Here is a 20,767-nt window from a genome sequence, read left to right as displayed (position 1 = left end):
CAGTAAGAGTTGTAACGCTGTGGAGCAGTTGAGAAAAATGGTGGAAGCCTAGATCCACAAAGGAATTCCACTGAATTCAATGGAAATTAGGAACCCAAAATCCTTTGTCAGGTTTCAGAGAAGGAGCCGTGTTAGTCTGTATTTGCAAAAAGAAAAGGAGTACTTGTGGAACCTGAGAGACTAAAAAAATTTATTTGAGCATAAACTTTCGTGAGCTACATCAGACGCATTCAGTGGAAAAACTCCTTTTCTTTTTGAAAATCCTTTGTGAATCTGGGCTGGAAGCACTATTACCTGGGACGTTGACAACGATAGTGGACAAAACACTGGAGCACATCCGGTAGGGAACAATCTTGCATTTGCCATGGCTGATGGAATGGATTACTTTATAGGGCTTTTCCCCCATCTGTAATTTCTATGAGTCATGCTACACTTTAGCATATGGCACAACGAAAGGAATCGATAAGAACAATCAAGAGAGCTTCTGCCTTTTGCTGAGCATCTGTTAGTTTTGCAAGTGTGTAGAATTCATGGCCAATAATACCGTGTACATTCCAAATGGCAAGAGCTTACTGAACATTCTCTGCTCCTTGAAGTCTTTAAACCATGATTTAAGGACTTCAATAGCTCAGACATAAGTGAGGTTTTTCGTAGGAGTGGGTGGGTGAGATTCTGTGGCCTGCGCTGTGCAGGAGGTCGGACTAGATGATCAGAATAGTCCCTTCTGACCTTAGTATCTATGAATCTGTGACTTGCTCACTATATTTTGGTGATCATTTTGGAGAGAGGTGGATAAAATGTTGCAGCTCAATTACACCAGTGCAAATTAGGACGATTCTACTCCAGTCAGCGGAGCTACTCTGGATTTATACCGTGGCAACAAATCTGAACTTGTCCAAGGAACTTTTCTAACCTAAAAAGTGGTCCCAATTCTCAGTTGTCGTGTATCTACATCAGGGCATAGTGAGAGTAAAGCGGATGTAAAATGTTACCCTCCAAGCGCCTGCCAGTCGTGCATTAAGTGATCTGATCAAGGTCTTGTCTACATGGGGGAAACTGACCAACATAGCTATTCCAGATTCTTTTTTAAGTGGAGTAACTTTTATTCTGGAACAGAGTGTCCACATGGGTAGAGATTGCAGTATAGTCCTTCCAAATAGCTACAATGATCAGTTTCCACATGTACATAAGCCCTAACATTGTCACATGTGATTCATTCTCTCTCTCATCCTCTTAATTTGGAGTAACAGAATCCAACCCACTGATCTCAATGAGACTAGTAGCAAAGTAAAGTTCTACTTATTGTGAATAAGTGTGGTAGCATATAACTGTCTATCCGATGAAGTGAGCTGTAGCTCACGAACGCTTATGCTCTAATAAATTTGTTAGTCTCTAAGGTGCCAAAAGTACTTCTTTTCCTTTTTTGTCTAGCGTTTGAAGTTTTAAAAAGACTCATATACTCGTAGAAAACAATAATGAGAGAGAAATCCTCTTGGGGTGGTAATAAGAAGTTAACTAACTAAAGCTGTTTTTTAAAAAAAAACACCTGGTACTCAGCTAATAGCAGATGATAGCAGTAGGGACTGTTCAAGTCTTCATCCATCCAGTGATGGAAGCTCATTTATCAGCTGGCACTTACTGTCTGTACTCTGAAGTTCAGCCAGTCAGAAAATATCGGCTTTCTCCAGCTGTGTTTATAACATGCCTGCAGGGCCCCATCAGTTCAAAGTTGGCCAGTAATTGACATTTTTAAAAAAAAGGGTTCCAGTAGGGGAATCTGTATTATTGGGTGTAGCCACCACTCCGAAAATAAAGAGGTCCGAGCCACTTACAGCAGAAAGAGGCTTGAAAAAGAAATTGGATGATTGAAGGTGTTTAGAAAATCAGATATTCGTGATCAAAGACCCTGGTAACAAATCATGATATACTGTAAAACAAAGACAGCCACCTGTCAATAAGCCATATATATTTCTCTCTCCCTCTTCTTAGTATGACTTATTTTTATCTCCTGCAAACAAAGGGCCAGATCGTGAGCCCTTTTCTCAAACCAGTGAGAATGCTCCCAAAAGTTATGTCAATGGTCCAGATGTTCAAAGGTATTGAGGTGCCTAACTCCCAATGGAAGAGAGGTATCTATGTACCTTTGAAGATCCTGGCCAGTGAGACTTGTTAGAGTTAATTGCTCACTGCTGAGACGAAGGGGTTAAAATCTAGCCCAATGAGCATAAAGACTATCCACCCCTCTTCACTTGGTAGATGCTAAGGGCTTAGATAGCCAGCCCTGAGTCCCTTTCTTGTTAGTGGGAGTCCTCATGTAAGTCCTCATTCTTGTAAGGGTTGCATGGACTAGATGTGTAATTAGCATGAGCGCGTAGTAAGCCCAGGAGCAGATTGGTGAAAACACCAGACATGTTTGCAGAGGGAGTTAAGATGAGTCAGTGCTTCTCTGCTTAGGGACAACGGTTGGAAAAAGCAGCCAGGATGAGGGGGCATGGGCGGCTGTCAGAGATTTTCAGCATTACTCACAGTATATATGTTATGACACCCACAGACCACATATCCACTTCGGGTCCATATGGACAGCCATGGAGAATTTCAGGTGCTGAAAGCATAATTCATAGTTAAAATATTCCAGCAGGAGGCATCTGTCAACACCCTAAGGATCAAATTCTGCTATCAAGTGTATTTATATGGCTCCCATCACCACAGCACCTGAGTGCATAAAAGCTCCCCAGGTGGGGCAGGGCAGTGCTGTTATCCCCATTTTATAGATAGGGAACTGACGCACAAAGAGGCTATGTGACTTGCCCAGGGCCACGTAGTAGAAGTCTATGGTAGAGAAGGGAATTACACCCACATCTCCTGAGTCCCAGGCCAGAGCCCTAACCACGGCACTTCCCTCTCTTCACCTGCTCTCAGATACATTGGTGTAAATCCAGAGCAATGCCATAGAGCAATAGGGTTACTCTAGAGTCAAACAGCCATGTGTTAATGTCTCTCACAGAAATGGGTCAGTATGCTGTACTTAATAGGTGTTTTATCAGCTGCTAAATATTGCAGATGAAAATTCCAAAGCAATGTCATGTTTACATCGTGCCTTTACCAACTCAAAGCAGTGACAGTGTACTGAAATCTCACTTTTTGAGCTAATGTCCTGTTTCAAGCCACTTCCGTTAAAGGGACCACAGAAAGTAATTTAGGCCCCAAACTCAGGTTTTAAGGATCTTTTATAACCCTAATATGAACATAATTGATTTCAAGGAATTAAAAAATAAGTGTCAATGAAAAATATGAAAACCCTAACCCTAACCCTAACCCTAACCCTAACCCTAAAAAAATATATTTGCTGTTGGGATTTAAATATTCCCTTGCAGAGGTTAGAACACGGATAAGACAGCATCTTTCTAGACAATGTACAGGATGAACCAAAAATGAAGCAAAAACTAGTTATACAGAAAAGCAGAATCATCTAGATCTTGTGGACCAGGATCAGTAAGAAGCAAAGAGGCAATAAGTAGCTTGATCAGCAACATTTTAAATAAACCCTACAAATAAATTCGCACTTCTATAGCACATTGTCAGCTGAAGATTTCAAGGCAGTTTACAACCATAATGGAGATAGGGGAAAGATAAAGTGACTTGAACACTGAAGTGACAGATTAGGGAAGAGACTCCAGGTCTACCGAGTCCCAGTCCTGTGCTTTAGCCACAAGGGAACCTGCCCTGAAAACTAGACTGTAAAATATTCTCCCTGTCTTTAGAGTTCAAGATTTTACTAGTGGCACATGTAAAAATTTAGTCTGAGAGTATCAAAGCTGAAGTTCCAATTAATTTTAGTGGCAATTGGGCATCCCAATCTTTTGGGCAGCTTTGAAAATCTGAGCCTTAATATTAATAAGATACATGGATTTTTAAAATAATTGTGTCTCTTTAAGTCGCAGTCTATGGCTTACTTTTCACAAGTGTCTAATGATTTTGGGTGCCCAGTTTGAGACACCTTAAAGGGACCTGCTCTGCAGAAGTTGGATGCTAGGTCCTTTCTGAAAATCAAACTCTTAAGGCATCTCAAACTGGGCATCCAAAAATGGAGGCAACACAGATCACTAGTCACTTGTGAAAATTTGGCCTGAGAGCCTTTGCAGACCCAGGGTGGGATTTTCAAAAGAGCCAGAAGGAATTACGTGCCTAATTCCCATAAGACGTCAATGAGACTTGCTCTCATAAACCTCTGCAGTGCTTTTCCTGGGTGATATGACCGTTCCCTTTAACACGGCTGAATTGCAATTCTTAGGGCATGTCTTCGCTGCAGAGTTAACCTAGGTGATCAGCTGCTGGGTCTGAGCAGCTGGGCTAGCCTACCCCAGGTCCGAGTATCCCCACAACACAGCCCCAGCCACGTTACTGTGTCCTCACTGTCCCTGATCTTATCAGTGTGTGCCTAGAGCATAACCCCTGGTTCTTTGCACCGAGATGTTCTATGATTCATTCCCAGTCCACTGTGCCAATTGTGGGAAAACTTGTCTGCCCTCCCAGGGAGAACTGGGGGAAAGCATGAGAGACACCGATTTTGTCTGCATTCTAACTGCAAAATGGGTGGGTTCTAGCCTGAATTACAGCAGAATCCAGGCTGTAATCTCCCCCTCCCCTCCCAAGATGGGTAAAATAGCCTGGGCTTAAAGCACCTCCAGGTCAGGGGTCTTTCTGTGTGGACAGTAGTAGGGGTTTAGGCAAACCCCCTGTGCAATGAAGACAAACCCTTAGGGGTTTCTGTCTATCATAATATGCACAGATACATTCCCAAGATACACGCTGCTAACATGAACAAACCCTGCGTTATTCTCCCTCTCCGCTCCCACCTCCACAAGCTTCCCAGTAAGTGATTCCTACGTGCTCACCACCTTACCACAATATCCCGGAGTACCACAAACAGTCTTCATGGTGTCCTGCTCGTCCACTATCTTGGACAATCCAAAATCACCTGTAAGGGATCAGATGAGCAGGAAAAGGACTGTTACACTGACAGGTGCCAGGTGTTATCCTAGGTTAAGCTGCTCCCCTTTGGGGTCAGCATGTCTCCACAGTGGTGGGCTGTTTTGAAATCAGCACTCAGCAGCCTGGGCAGGCTTCCCACATGTCTCAGCTGGGCTCTGTGCATTCACGGATTTTTCCTCGTGGCACGTTGCGGGATAGCTACCAGAAGGCATTGGAATTCTGGGATTTGGGGTCAAACTGAAGAATTCCCATTAATTTATCTCATTGCATCCCTACCTTCATTTGGCTTTAATAAGCCAGAATTTAAATGCGGAAGTGCCATCCAGTCAAAGTGACTCCAGAGCAGTAGAGGACACACAGATAAGCAAACTGGTTGACACAGGTAGTCAGCCAAGCAGTGTGGGATCCAGAGGGAGGACTGCCAGGTGTGGATTCAGGACAGGGATGGAAAACTCATCCCAGATCTCAGGAAACTTGTTTCCCCAGTGGGTTTATTAGCATGGGTTGAAACATCAGATAACTTTAAAAAAAATCTTTTGCATGTAGATACAAGACACTTTATCCCCCCAAAAAACTCAGGTTAATCCATAACAACTTTCAAGTGCAGACAATTCCTGAGAGAGAGAAAGAGAAGACTGGTGAGCATGGCCTGAGATGGAGATTCTTGGGCAGAGAGCGCACTGGAAGGGCAGACTCAGGTATTTCTGAGCAAGGAAACTGCCTGCTGTTAGCTTCTACTGTGATCAGGGAGACAGGTCTGTGTGAGCATTTTTTTGTAAATAAGATTACAGCCAAGAATAGACACGACTCATAGCATTGATCTCCCTTCCTACTTTAAACAACCCAGCAAGGCCCCAACTGTTGGCTAATCGCTCATGCCAAAGGAACAAGGTACCATGACATGCTCCACAGCTAGCATGGGGATTTCAGATTTCAGCTGATAGGCTTCTTTGAACATCCTAGCCTCAGTTTAAGGGAGCTACAAATTCGGTGGGATGTGAGTGCCTAACTCCTAATCCCTTGGAGAATCCCAGATTGAATTATTACTATCCCAGCCATGAAAACGGAGAAGTAACTTCCTCCCTCCCTAGAGTAAAGGGGAAAGCCGGGAAAGAACTGAGTCACAATTTAGGGCGAAATCCTGCCCCATTGAGGATAATGGGAGTTTCACTATGGATGTAAATGGGGCCATTCTACCCTTTTTCTCTCATCTGCTCCTGGGACAATGCAGCTCCACACCACCCCCTTTCTCAGCAGACTGAAAGAGTATAGTCTTCTCTAGCCCACTGAAATCAAGAACCAAATTCCCACTCCCTGTCGGACGGGGCCCTCCCCACAGACAGTAGCTGCCTTTGCACAGGAAACCCTAACCCTGCTGCTTGCCCCCCAAACGTACCAATTTTGAGAGGGGCATCGGGGGAAAGGTCTGCATACAGGAGATTCTCTGGTTTCAGATCCCGGTGGACGACTCCATTTTCATGCAAATACTGGAGAGACAGAGAATGCAAAGCAGGGGAGAAAAAGCCAACTCAGGGTCAGAACAAAATGCAGGGATGATAACTGGTAATATGGCAGTGTTCAGAGTATTAATTACGTTAAGCCAAACCCTGGACAGTTTGCTCAGGGCCCAATTCTGATACCTTGATTCACATTGAGTTGCAACTTTCTCCACAAGTGACATCTCATTCCACTGACATCCGTGGGACTAGGAATAAGGTATCATTCAATGTCAATAAGGGTATCTGGCCCTTGGTTTTTGGCCAGTGTAATTACACCGTTACTGGTATTTGCCATTTATAAGCTAATTACTTACAAATCACCGTTCACTCTTTATAGTGTGCCTAGGAAGCATTGCTGAATGACTCATAACATCAAACGGCATGAACTAAAGTTGAACGGCGAGCTCAGTTTTCCAACCCCCTCAAACGGTCGCCCAGTGCTCTCTAAGATGGCGTGGTCATCATTCCGAATGCTCATCAACCTCCCTGCACGAATCCTCTTTGACGCTGACCCAAAGAAAGCCGGATGGAAAAGACCCAGCGGGAGACCTCAACTCCGATGGCTGGACAGCATCAATGGACACTTGTCCTTCACAGGACTCTTTTCCTGGAACACGCCAGACTTGGTTGAGAATAGAATGTCATGGAGGCGCATAACTGGTTTGGTAGCCTCTACGCTGTATCAATAGCATGAGACTTAGCTAATTGTATTGTGATTGCTCCAAGTGACGGATCCTGGTTATTACTAAGTGCACTCAGTCCTTAAAAAATACATGTCAAAAAACAGTAGCCAGATCTCCAGCTGGTGTAAATTGGTGTAGCTCCACTGAAGTCAATGGAGTTATGCCAGTTTACACCAGTGCGGGGTCCGGCCCAATGCCCCAGTTGTGACTTTGCAGTTTGAGTCAGACACAGCTCATCAGTTCATATAGAAGAGGCCACAGAGAACATCTTCATTGAGGAGATCAACCCGTGAAGACTTTGCAAAAGAAGAAGATTTGCGTCTTGAAGAATCACAAAATACCCACTTAGATTTCCTTACCACAATGCTTAGTTTGTATTAAACAGAGTATGAGAGTCCATAGACAGAACTATCCAATCAGATAGGGCCTTACTCTCTTTTACATGGCTCTGGCAGTGTAAAGGGGCCTTGGTGAGATGAAGATCAGTCCCCCGGTCTCTGTTCAATTCTAGACAGAGTTCTCGGCAGACAAAGACAGCTGAAGATTAGAACACTCTTGCAACAATGGATCATGGTTTGTGTGCACGAAACACTCCTAGTCAACAGGAACACACCAGTCACCTGGTGTTAATCCATATGCAGCAGACACAGAGGTAAGTCACCCTGTAATGGATGAAGTAGATATTGTGCCTGGCACATATCTGACCGTTATTAAGACATGATTGGAAGGAGCTGAGGGAGGGTCTTTGAGAACTCACGGGTGGCTTGCAGTAAAGTGGATGCATGAGAGTGGGGAAAGGAGCCAAAGGGAGCAAGGAGGAGAGAGGATATGGAGGAATGAGAGGGGGCTAAGATGAGAACAGAGGAGGCTGAATGCAAAACGCACTGTCAGTGAGTAGATGGTATGGCCCGATAGCTGGGAACCGACCCCAAATACCAAGAGACCCGAATTCCATCCCCAGCTCTTCCATTGACCTAGCATGCAACTATGGGCAAGTTGTTTCCCTTCCTTGCCCTTGGTCTCTCTTCCTGTTTGGATTGTAAGCTCTGTCTCTCACTACATGCAGCACCAAGCACAACAGGGCCCCGATGCTTCTATAGTATAAATAATGGCACCCTGGCTGTGTCCAGAACTATGTGGATGGCTGTTGCCACAGACAGCGGCAGCAGGGGAGAGAAAAATGTTCCCTTTGGTGCATATTGATCAGCTGTTGTATTATCTTGTACTGATCAACTATAGGAATCTAATACTCCTCCTCCAAGCACAGCTAGCTTACAGAAATCACCGCCCCTCTACAGTAACCTGCTCCCCCCTTAACCCTGACCTGCTAATCAGCTTTCTTTATTAAAACCAGACCTAAGGGCCGGGAAGAGCATATCTGGGGATCTGCAGCATGTTGCCCTGGTTTGCCATGTGATGCAGAGCTCCTAGAGATCCCCATACCCCAATGATTTCCTTTAAACCCTCCTTTGCTGGACACCTTACTCCTGGGTACGTTGTTGCTCTCTCCCTGCCTACGTGGATGGAGGTGCAATTTCCACACGGGAGATTTTCTGTTATGAGCTTCCATTTTTAAACCCTCTGTTGCCACAGAGACTCTCTTCAGCTAACCTTTCATGTAGAGAAACAGTGATCTTCCTGAAACAAATCCAAGGTATTTTCTCTCCCTCTCTTTTATCCTTTCCAGAGCACAGACCTGAAGAGGCAGCTCCTCCGAACAATGCATCGTGGGTTCCTTTCTGAGTTGCAGGGATTTTTCAGTTGCACAAAAACACAGAGGCGCTTCCTCGGCTTGGCAGATTTTGCGACTGTTGTAAACTTGTTTGTGAAGGCTGACAGCGTTTGCTAGAAACAGGCCCGGTGATGACAGGCTTGCCCCAAAGCCTAAGTCCCCACTCATTGAAGTAATAAACAGCCCCAGGGACAGTTTGAGCTAGGGTGACCAGATGTTCCGATTTTATAGGGACAGTCCCTATATTTGAGGCTTTGTCTTATATGGGCATCTACTACCCCCCATCCCTTGTCCTGATTTTTCACACTTGCTATCTGGTCACCCTAGTTTGAGCATATCTAGGGCCACCCCACCCTCACAAAGCCATTTTGATGCCCCCCCACCCCGTCCCAGGGGTCAGCACAGAAACAGATCCATTAAAAAGAACAGGAGGACTTGTGGCACCTTAGAGACTAACAAATTTATTAGAGCATAAGCTTTCATGGGCCACAGCCCACTTCGTCAGATGCATTATGTATATATATATCTATATCTATATATCTTACTATATGTTCCATTCTATGCATCTGACCCATGAAAGCTTATGCTCTAATAAATTTGTTAATCTCCAAGGTGCCACAAGTCCTCCTGTTCTTTTTGCAGATACAGACTAACATGGCTGCTACTCTGAGTCCCATTAAAGAGACGCTATAACAATGGTCCCTTGGCCCTGCAAATATCTGTTTTAATCCTGGCCTTGGATCAGAGCCATCCAATTCAGTAGCTGCCTCTAGCAGTGGCCAGTCCCTGCAGGGGAGCTTGACCCTATACTCCATCTGGTTAACTGTGCAATAATTCACATGGAGGAGGGACTGGGGGAGAGGATCCAGTATCCAGTAGCAGACAGTGGAAGAGCGAACTCTGATCTCGCTTGTCTCATGCATCAGCAGCCCAGTGGCCCCAGCTACGTTCTGATTCCGAACCGTTTATCGTTGACAATGGCAGGAGACAATGCCTGAGGCCGAGAGCATGCAGCTTTATTTTTAGATGCCAGGTCAGTGCTGGCAGTCGGAAAGATCTTGCTTTGATGTAGAAGCTTCCCCGCTAGGGAAATCATGGAGGCAGGATAAGGAAGGGGAGCCCCTCTGTTTCATATGCAGGGGTCCTAGCCGGGCTGTGCTCCGAGTACATGGCATTTCCCTCCACTACAGTGGGGAGGTATCCAGATTTCTCCTTCCTCCACAAACACAGGCCACAGCCCTCCCTTGTAATTGTGCTTGAATCTGCGGCATTGCAGCTGTGCTCTTCATTTCACAGACTGCTGATCCCCGAGATGGGTGACCTTAAAAGGCTGGGAAGGGGTCACCCGTTAACAGAACAAAAGCCAAGCTGCAGCTGCTCTCTCGATAGTCAGAGACCCACTCCTTTCTTATTTGGCAGCAGGTTTACAAGACTGGCTTCTTCTAAGCAAAATGCCTTAAATATGCATAATATTTCATTTACATTACCTTAGCCCCTCTAGCCCCATTGTGCTATACAGACACAGAGTGAGAGACAGTCCCTGCTTGAAAGAGTTTAACCTAAATAGACCAGGCAAAGGGTGGGAGAACGGAAGCATCATCATCTCCAGTTTACCGACAAAGGAACCAAGGCACAGCTAAGTGACTTGGCCAAGGTCACGCAGGGAGACTGTGGCAGAGCCAAGAATTGAATGTAAACTTCTGAATCCTACCATGACGCTTTAACCACAAATCCCCTGTCCTCTCTGAACAGCACCGTGATCCAGTATAAAGCAGGTGCCCCCATGTCATCCTGTCCTCTTTTTAGGGAACCAAGGATAGAGAAAGGGAGAAAGATAAAAAGAATCAGAAAAATAACATATAATATTTTGCTCCTGGATCTCAGAGAGCTTTAGAGACATTAATGAAGCCTCACAGACGTAAATGAGTTATTATCCCCTTGGTAAACTGAGGCACAGAAGTGCCCAAGGTCTCACAGTGCTAGAGACAGTTTTAGAACTCAAAAGTCCTGACGGCTTATCTCTTGGTCTAACCAGCAGACCACTGGTTCTCAATCTTTTCCCTAATGGAGGAACCCTCCTCCCATTAAGCTGGGACCTCCCTCCCATCTATTATTCTTGGGGCCTGGTGGTCATTAGAACTGGGTGAAATTTTTTTGGCTGAAACTTTTTTGGGGGCCAAAAAATGCAGCTTCAGGTCGAGTGAAACATGGTGTGAATTCATGTCAAATCCCCTTGAATTATTTCAGTCGGGGGGGAAAAAATGAAACGTTTCCATTCAAAACCACTTTGCGATTTGAATTTTACCTCAACATTATTTTTTTTAAAAGTTTAAAAAAAGAAACAAAAATGAAACAAAACATTGTGTTTGACACAATTCCCGGCCCGCAACTTTTTCAGTTACATCAGTTATTCTCCTGGCTCTAATAGTCACAATCCCTTGACAGCTGTCCATGACTCCTAGGGTCTGACAGAGGCAGAGAGGCCAAAATACCGTAGAAAGATGAAGAAACAGTGGCAAACTTACAGATACAGCTTCTAGGATCTGCTTGACCACATGGGCTGCATCTCTTTCGCTGTAGAATCCCCTCTCTACAATCCTGTAAGGTGAAGACAGCAAAGAGGTCACAAAGAAGCCCATGTAGCAATGGCACATCGAATGGTGGCTTACAGCCTGCCCTGGAATCAATTCACACCAAGTTTTAGACCCTTTTGCACTACAAGGCTCTTCCTCTAGAAACCATCATCCTTATTTCTGCACTTGCCTGGAAACAAGAATGGGAAAAAAAGGGCTGATTTCAGAACCTCAAAAAAGGTTCAGTTCCAGCCCATCGCGTGAGCTTACTCCACTTCCCTAATGGAAACTCAAACTAGGCCCAAAGAAAACCGCTTTTCCCCTCCTCCCCCCAAAATAGCCCTGGCCACACCATTTATAAGTTAACCATTCCATATAGGCTTCATTACAGTGACCTCTTAATAATAAAGCCCAGCTCTTTGCTTTTCAGCAGTTATCATTCATCTGATGCTGGCTTTTCCCAGATGCAAATGTAGGGCATTAGAGAATCAGGTCTTGCGTCCTTCGTTGGCCAATTACAAATCATCTGGTTTCCTGAATTGACTGGATCTATGAGCCTGGAGACGGAAAGCCGGTAATTTAGCCCCTGAGCCACTCAGATCCTCCTTCCATCCTCCACATTTTTGGTGAGACTAGATGTGTCTCCTTTTATTAAGAATTTGCAGGTTAAAAGAAGGTCAAGCTGAGTACCTGTCAAAGAGCTCTCCTCCCGTCACTAGTTCAAGTATAAGCACGATCTCAGAGGGCGTTTCAAAGATCTCCTTCAGTTTGATCTGAAAAGAACAGGAACAGTTCACTGGCAGCCCTGCTCCCTTGCCAGAACTGGGCCATTCTTCCAACCATGTTAATTACAAGCCAGATGCAGTGGGAACTTTCCGCCAGCTCTGTACTCACTGTAAGTCAATTTATTCCTAGAACAGGTTAATTTATTCACGAGATGCATGCCGGGGAGGCTGGTCATGGTGAGAGGAATAACAGATTGCGTAGATGTAACAAGTTTAGCATCATTGTAACAGGGCTGCCGGCAGCAACTATGCCTCATTTTTTTCTATTTGAACCTGGCATTTTAACTGTTCAAAACAGGTTTGCTCACTTAATCCGCATTTAAAAAAAAAAAAAACACCTGCAAATTAGAGCAGGGAAACAGACCCGCATGCCCTAAATTTATTCTCTCCAGATCTTGACGCTCATTATTGTAAGTGGAATGAACTGTATCCTATGAAAGCTTTTTAATTTAGCAGCCCCTCCATCCCTGCCAGGATGGCTGAGCAACCGCTGCTGTACACACTCCTGTGGCTTTGCAAAGCCTATTGTCCTTGGCTCTTTCATTCAACTGCTGGTTCTGCTAATTGGAGTGTTTTACCCCTAAGGGTGAAATCCTGGCCTACTGAAGTTAACGGGAGCTTTGCCATTGACTTCAGCAGGGCCGGGATTTCAGCTTGAAGCTCTTGGGCTGGATTCTCATGCCTGGTCTACACTTCCAATGTAGGTTGACATAGTCATGGTGCTCAGAGGTGAGAAAAATCCACACCACTCAGCTCTGGAGCCTGTGCTGACTTGGCCGCCGTGCAGCTGCTGCTAGGTTGATGGAAGAACATTTCCATTGCCCTAGTTACTGTCGCTCAGGAAAGTGGAGTTTCTACCCCTCACAGTGCTGTACGGCTGCGTCTCCACTACAGAGTTATACTGGGCTATGCCACTATAGCACCTCTAGGGTGGACTTGGCTTCAGTTACTCCATTCCTGCACTTGGATCAAAGAGAGGAGAAGATGCAAACTCTCCCTGTTCAGAGGCTTGCCTGGTTGCTGGGGTCAGTTACAGCAGCCTTGAGGCCACTCTAACATATGCTCTGGTTCCCACCATGGGAAGCAAGCACAGCTATGAAGCATTGCATTCTGGTCATATCCCTGATTCACTGCCAAGGTCAGAGGATGGGAGCAAGGTTGGAGAAGCTCCTTTATGCCAGGTCAGCTCCAGGGACTGTTTCCATCTGCTCTAAGGCTGCTTGCTGATGCCACAGCCATGGAAAGGGACCTTAGTGTTACTAAGAATAAGGGTGTTTGCATTTACAGTCCTGCTAATCCCAAGTGTCAAGGCATCAAAAAATCACGAGATCATTTTAAAAAATCATGAGATTTTTATATTTTTTTTATTTGCCTTCCGATCTTTGAGCCTTGTGACGTCACATTTTCAAGTTTTCCTCTGCAACTGTGAGCACTAGAAACTTGCTTAAAAAAAAAAGAATGTAAGCCAAGGGTCTTACATAATCCCATGACTCCAGGAGCTGAGGCTTTAAGGAAAAAACACCAAATATCATGAGACCCACATTAAAATTGCCAGAATTGGCCATAGTGCATTTATGCTGGAATTGCCAACTGCAGCTGAGTTATCTGCCTTTTACCAGAACAAATTGGACCATTATTCCAGTATTTTGTTTGCAGTATCCTTAGATCATGAAAGGACAAAAAGGAAAGGAAGAGAAAATTAAATGAATGTCTTTATGAGGAATTAGAGTGTGTAGAAGATACACGATTGGGTTCCATGTGTCTATACACAGCAAATTTCTTTTGCTGCAGCCTGATGTTTTAGGAACCTCTCATGTTTAGTTATCGATTGTATGCATTGTTTTTCAGGAATAAGAGACCAGCTCTGTTATTTTTGAAAATGTGACACTGGGTACCTAAGTCAGTTAGGCAACTTTGAAAAGGTCCCCTGTGATGCACAGGCTGTTCTGTGATAAAGAAAGCAGAAAAGAAATAATATTTCCTGAAGATTAAAAAAAAACCCAACGCTAAATGAGACTGCCTGCATTGGCCCTTTGTGCTAATGCAGCAAATGTGGAATTAACAGATCTCATAAAAATGCATCATGTGCATTTTTTTTTTAAATGGGAAAAATAAAATTTCACAGTGCTTAAGACTTTTGTGACACTGTGAATTTCATGGGGCTTTAATCATTGCCTACGTATGAGACACTGTGGCAGCTTACTGAATTATAATACTACACAGAAGTGCTATAATTTTCCTATTAACTTCAAAAGTTTACAATCCTATTATTGTCTGCTCTTGAGGTTGGTGCTGAATGACAGCAAGAAGTGTACAGATGTCACCAGTGTAAATAATGAAGCGTCATTTAAAAAAAAATCATTTGAACTAGGGAGGGAGCAGAACCTTACCAAAACCATTTTGGTTTAAAATATTAAAGCTGTCCAACTGGTTTTGTCAATGTAGCTGGCCTGTAGCTGTGCCTATTTCTAGGGTGGGCAAATTAAGTTTTCTACCCTCTTTATAACACACCGGAGGCAATCTCTCCTTTGCCTCTCCCCCAGACTCTACATAAACAAGCCTTCAGAGACCATGTGATGCATCTACAGCAAATGTGGGACAGATCCTCACCTGGTATAAGCTGATGTTCCTCCACTGGGCTGATTTACACCAACTCAGAATCTGGTCTCGGTCTCTACCATATCTTTTAAAAAGATGTAGGCTAACATGTTCAAAAGTGGCTTGATCTTGTTCCATTGAAGTCAATGGGAGTTTCACCATTGATTTTTATGGGAGCTGTGTCAAAACCTAGGTGATTTAGGAGCTGAAGTGTCACTGTGGGACATAGGCCTGGTCTACACTTAACATTTAGATGGACATACTTATGGTGGCCAGGAGTGTGCAAAATCCACATCCCCACGTGCAGTAGCTGTGCCCACATAAACCCTGATATACACATGGCTAAGTCGACAGAAGAATGCTCAGGGAGGTGGAGGTGGTGGAGTTCCTACAGTGAGGAAAACCTGTAGGCTACGTCTACATGACAGGGTTGTACTGGCATAGCTAAGGTGCAACACACAGGCCTTAGGAGCTTTTGAAAAACTTCCCCCTTAATGAAATACAGCTCACCAGTCATTCACACGCATCAAAAGAGAACTGAATGCTGAAATCAGTCTAGAAAGCAGGAGGAAAAGAATCAGACCCTCAAAGCTTACCAGGGACATTAACAGATAAGGCCAAACACAGCCTTTTGGCCCCAATTCAGGATCTCTCTTAAGCACATGCTCAAGTATGTGCCTATTCGAGACAGCTCGTAAGCATACGGAATCATAGATTCTAAGGCCAGATGAGACCACTGTGATCACCTAGTCTGAGCTGTAGCTCACGAAAGCTTATGCTCTAATAAATTTGTTAGTCTCTAAGGTGCCACGGGTACTCCTTTTCTTTCTGACCTCCTGCGTAACACAAGCCATAGAATTTCCCCAGTATAATTCCTGCAGCCAATCTTTTAGCATGCCAGCCCCTGGCAGGATCAGTAACTTGAATGCCCGAGCAAAGCAGACAGAGCTGTGTGTCACATGTTCAATGTGACCTGACAAGAAGGTCCCATCGAAGCGGTCCCCTTCTGTAATGATATCTGCTCCTGGGTGTTACAAATTGTTCCAGTTTGATTGCTTACCAGCTGTTCTGAAAGGGGATGCTTCCCTGCACCATGGGTTACTAATTGAGACCATCCAAGAACAAATACAAATAAAGAATATAGCTGTCTCAGACCAGGCAGCCTGCTCCAGTCCTCTAACAAGGGGTGTGAAGATCTTTTCAGTGATGATTTCCTGGCAGGGAGATAAGAATGTGAAATAGCCTCTATGAAGAAGTACTCCAAGTTCCTTTGCTTGGGGCATTTACAGCACTAGGAAATGTGTCATACCAGGAACTGTGAATGTGTGTTGCGGAGGGGAGGGGTGGTGGTGGGGTAGACAAAGGACAAAATCCATTCCTGGAGTGAGTGGAGTTACACTGGGATTGGATTTTGCCTCAACTGCCTGATTTCCAATGATTCCCTTTACTGTTGGTTTTGCTTTTGCCAGGAGGGTCTTTAACGATTACAAGCGGGTAAGACTTCCATTCTCAATCTCATCCCCACGAGGAGGGCGGGGATTGTTGAAAGCTCCGTCACCCGGGAAAGTGTCCAAAAGCAGCATTTCTGGGACATTGGGGTTACCCTGCAACAACAAAAATAAAATTCAGGTTGCCTGGCATTCTGCGGCCCTGTGGAAAAAACATAATTTTACAAGTGGGCTCTCTTCTTCCAGGAATTACATTACAGCATAGCATGGACATGGGGCAGGAAGGTAGAAAGCAGCCATCTGGTCTCCTGGTAATTCCAAGTCAGCTGGAGAAGTAAACAGCCAGGAATAAGCCTCTGCAGATAGAAAGGCAGGGACAGGAGTCCAAATCCTGCCCAGCGCACAGCCCCTGCAGCTCAATGGGAAGCGCTGGTGCTTTGCCCCGGTAGAATTTGCAGCTTGAGTGCCTGGGCAGAGTAGACAGAGCAGCGTGTCGCATCAGTTACATGGAAACTGACAAGAAGGTCCCGTCTAGGCTGACTCCTTCTGTAATTATATCTGTTCCTGTGTGTTACAAATTGTTCCAGTTCAACTGTCATTATCCTCTGAGCGCTGCATTATATCAATGCTGCTCTGCTCTGCTCATGTGGGTGAGCGGCTGAGAGCTCAGCTGTTGGCAAGAGATGGCCTGACCTTATCTTCCTTTGCAGGATTCGTTACAAACAGGCACTTTTCTTTGGCATTCCTTTGATCTCCTTGATAGAAATCGCTTACGGAATGGAAACCCTCGAAGGGGGGAGTGTGGTGGCCTGAACATCGGAGCTGGAATGCCTGGAAGACCTCTGGAAACTCAGACAATTGCAAACCCCAGCAGGGCTTATTCACATCCCGTCCTTCCCAAGGCAGTGGGTAAAGTGAATTCCATGCCCTTTGCTGCTGGTGGGTGTTTTGAATAAGACCTTTAAAATAAAAATAAACCATATGGAACAGGGCAGCCTGCCCTTCAGCAGCACTGGGACCCCGTGGGTCCTGCAGCCATAATAGTGGGAATGGGATAAAAATTCAACAATGTAGGAGTGGGTGGGAGTGGGTATTGTGGGGCAGGATTAAAAAAATCGTCCCGCACAGGGCTCTCACCTGCCCCTTTAAGGGCCAGAGGCCTGAGACCAGCCGTCCTGGTCACTAATCAGATGCAGCTGAGCAGGGGATAGATCAAGATCTCCAGGAAGCGGAGTGGGACCACAGAAGGGGACTGTCTCTCGCAGGCGTCCTTGGAGAAGGGAGGCAGCAGGTTGAAAGCTCTGGGAATTATGGCTGGGTAGACAACTCCAGCTGGAAGTTTTTGTTTTCCTTTTGAGAGTTTGGTGGCTGTTTAGACAATAAATTGGGCCTGGAGGAAAAGGCTAACGACTGATCTGAGGATGGCTGACAATTTGCCAGGCAGACGAGGAAGGCTGCCAAGCTGCAGCGCACATCTGCTTTGTGCAGAGAGGAATGATGGCACAGAGAAGTCAGGGGAACACATCTCAGAGTGAGAGACTTAGGAGCGCCGCTTATTAAGGCCTGGTCTACACTAGGAAATTAGACCAACATAACTGCATTGCTCAGAGGTGTGAAATATCCACACGCATGAACGACACAGTTATACCGACCTAACCCCTGGTGTTGACAGCGCTAAGCGTCCTGTCTACTTTGCTGCAGCCTCTCAGAAAGGTGGATTACCTATGCCAACAGGGGAAGCCCTCCCGTTGGTATAGTGTTTTAAGTGTAGACACACTGCTATAGCGCTTTAGTTAATTCACCTTCCCAAGAGCTATGACTTAGTGCAGTCTACACTGGGGGTTAGGTCGGTGGATTTTCACACCCCGAGCAACGTAGTTATACCAAAGTAATTCTGTACCGTAGTGTAGACCTGTCCATAGTTTATGAAAAGTCGAGAGGCAGCTTGATCTTGGACTGCCAGTTCCCCTGTGCAGAGATGAGACCCGAGGACAGAGGGCTCGAACCTGGCTGGCAAAGGAAGAACAAGGCCTAGTGGGTGAGCGCAGGCGTGAGAAAAATTTCAAATGGAAAAAAGGCACAAATTTTTAAGTATGAAGGCGATTCGCCATCAGAGCAGCTTCCCCAAGGGGGTGGCGAAGTCCCCCATCATCTGCTGCCTTGAAAGGTGAGATTTGTTCGAAGGTGCTCATGGGAGTTAGGCCCTTAGTTTAATTCCCGCTGACTTTCGGAAGGGGGCTAGACATTCAGCTCCCTTAGGTGCTTCTGAAGATCTCATCCTGTACCAAGACTGGCTGGGACTAAACAGATGCTCTCGCTCAGCCATAAGTTAATGGGCAGGTTGTAAGAATCCCTGGATGAAACACAACGCCTTGGGTTATGCAGGAGGTCAGGGTCGATACAGGCCAGAAGGGACCGCTACAAGAAATAGGGGTTTGCTCCAGCATCTTTGGCCAAAGAGTCTCTGTTTTGCTGCCCTCTGTGTGTGCCTGGCTTTGCCCTTTGCCCCAGAGGTGGCTGCATTTTAGTAGTGCCGCATGGAGAGAGCTTAGGGGAAGCAGTTGGGGATCCCATCTGTTATCTTTCGGTTTGATACCAGTGCCCATTACCTGGGTGAAATGTGCTAGAGAAATCTACAGCATAACAACCAACAAATCAAAACTGCATTCTTTTGGGAAGATGCTTTCCTCCCCCTCTTAAACAAGGGGTGTGTGTGTGTGTGTGTGTGTTTCCATTTCTCTCTGGGCAACAACTGGACTGGCACCCCTGATGAGGGGCCATGGGGTTCTGGGAATCCCAGCATGGGTTAGGGTGCAATACCAGGAGGTCCAGAGCTAGAGAGCTATGCACATCCACTGTTTCCACCCTTCCTAATTCTGCTGGCTTGTGCTATCCTCCCTCAAAATGTTATGGCTATTTACTTCAGGACAGATTCATAGCGGACTCCCATGTGGGGAGCACGTGGGTGGATTTAAGTCACAAAGCAGCCACATGGCTCATACTCACAATGTGGGGGTGCGAAAGCCTCAGTAAGACGCCGATTTCTGTCCGTATAATCTTTTTGTCAATCTAAAAATCAAGAAAATAAAATAAGAACAATGACGCAAATCTTTACATTTTAGAACTCTTCTGGACGTCGGGCTTGATCAGTGCATAAATACAGAGGTCTCTGCTGCTGTTTAAAATCAGGTTAGAATTAATTCTGAACCGGGTAATATTAACCGCACGTACATTCTTCCATTTCCACTCAAGCAGGTCTTCTAAACACGTATGTGAGGGGAACATCTTGTTCCAAAGCAAACCCTCAAGAGCTAGAGCCTTTCAGAGCAGCACCAGCACTGCAGAACAGAGAGCTGCACAGCTGTGTGGGAGACTAGATAGCTGAAGAGAGCAGGGTTTCCACCGCCCTTCAGTTGACTGGTCATGACTCTTTGTACAGAGAGAGGAATTGTAATCGAGACTCAAGGTTTGAACCTCAGCTGCAGACGATAAACATGCCAGGCAGCTGAGGGGGTTTGGCAAAGGTTGCTTTAAGCCATCTTTTTGTTCCCCAAATCCTGGGGTTGGTGAGGGCTGGGCTAGCCCCATAACATCCAAGTCTGCTTTGAGTTATTCCTGGTGACTTGCAAGGAGTCATTCCAGCAACCAGGAATTGCTTGGGTGGAGACTCCCCAGTCATGGTCATAAGAACATAAGAATGGCCATACCTGGTCAGACCAAAGATCCACCTAGCCCAGTGTCCTGTCTTCCAGCAGTGGCCAGTGCCAGGTGCCCCAGAGGGAATGAACAGAACAGGGAATCACCAAGTGATCCATCCCCTGTCACTCATTCCCAGCTTCTGGCAAACAGAGGCTAGAAACACCATCCTTGACTATCCTGGCTAATAGCCATTGATGGACCTATCCTCCATGAATTTATCTAGTTCTTTTTTGAACCCTGTTATAGTCTTGGCCATCACAACATCCTCTGGCAAGGAGTTCCACAGGTTGATGGTGTGTTGTGTGAAAAAATAGCTTCCTTTTGTTTGTTTTAAACCTGCTGCCTGTTAATTTCATTTGGTGGCCCCCAGTTCTTGTGTCATGAGAGGTACTAAATAACACTTCCTTATTTACTTTCTCCACGTCAGTCATGATTTTATAGACCTCTATCATACCCCCCTTAGTCATCTCTTTTCCAAGCTGAAAAATCCCAGTCTTATTAATCTCTCCTCATATGGAAACCATTCCATACCCCTAATCATTTTTGTTGCCCTTTTTTGAACTTTTTCCAAGTCCAAAATATCTTTTTTGAGATAGGGTGACCACATCTGCACGCAGTATTCAAGATGTGGGTGTACCGTGGGTTATATAGAGGCAATACGATATTTTCTGTCCTATTATCTATCCCTTTCTTAATGATTCCCGACATTCTGTTAGCTTTTTTGACTGCCGCTGCACATTGTGTGGATGTTTTCAGAG

General features: G+C 45.3%; 1 protein-coding gene across 1 annotated transcript in view; it reads right to left on the bottom strand.

Annotated features, from left to right (window-relative positions):
• Nucleotides 1-20,767, bottom strand: part of LOC119848485 (calcium/calmodulin-dependent protein kinase type IV-like) — a 51,257-nt gene that overhangs the window by 11,381 nt on the left and 19,109 nt on the right. The window contains exons 3-8 of the mRNA XM_038384418.2: nt 19,317-19,379; nt 12,170-12,252; nt 11,432-11,504; nt 6,389-6,479; nt 4,904-4,978; nt 2,527-2,602 (exon numbers count right to left, since the gene is read on the bottom strand). Of these exons, the coding sequence (XP_038240346.1) occupies nt 2,527-2,602; nt 4,904-4,978; nt 6,389-6,479; nt 11,432-11,504; nt 12,170-12,252; nt 19,317-19,379 (461 nt within the window). The remainder of the gene's footprint in view (nt 1-2,526; nt 2,603-4,903; nt 4,979-6,388; nt 6,480-11,431; nt 11,505-12,169; nt 12,253-19,316; nt 19,380-20,767) is intronic.

Source organism: Dermochelys coriacea, chromosome 25 (assembly GCF_009764565.3).
Source record: "Dermochelys coriacea isolate rDerCor1 chromosome 25, rDerCor1.pri.v4, whole genome shotgun sequence".
Taxonomy (NCBI): Eukaryota; Metazoa; Chordata; order Testudines; family Dermochelyidae; genus Dermochelys; species Dermochelys coriacea.
The sequence above is the reverse complement of the archived record's forward strand: the minus strand, read 5'-3'. Positions and strand labels throughout refer to the sequence as shown.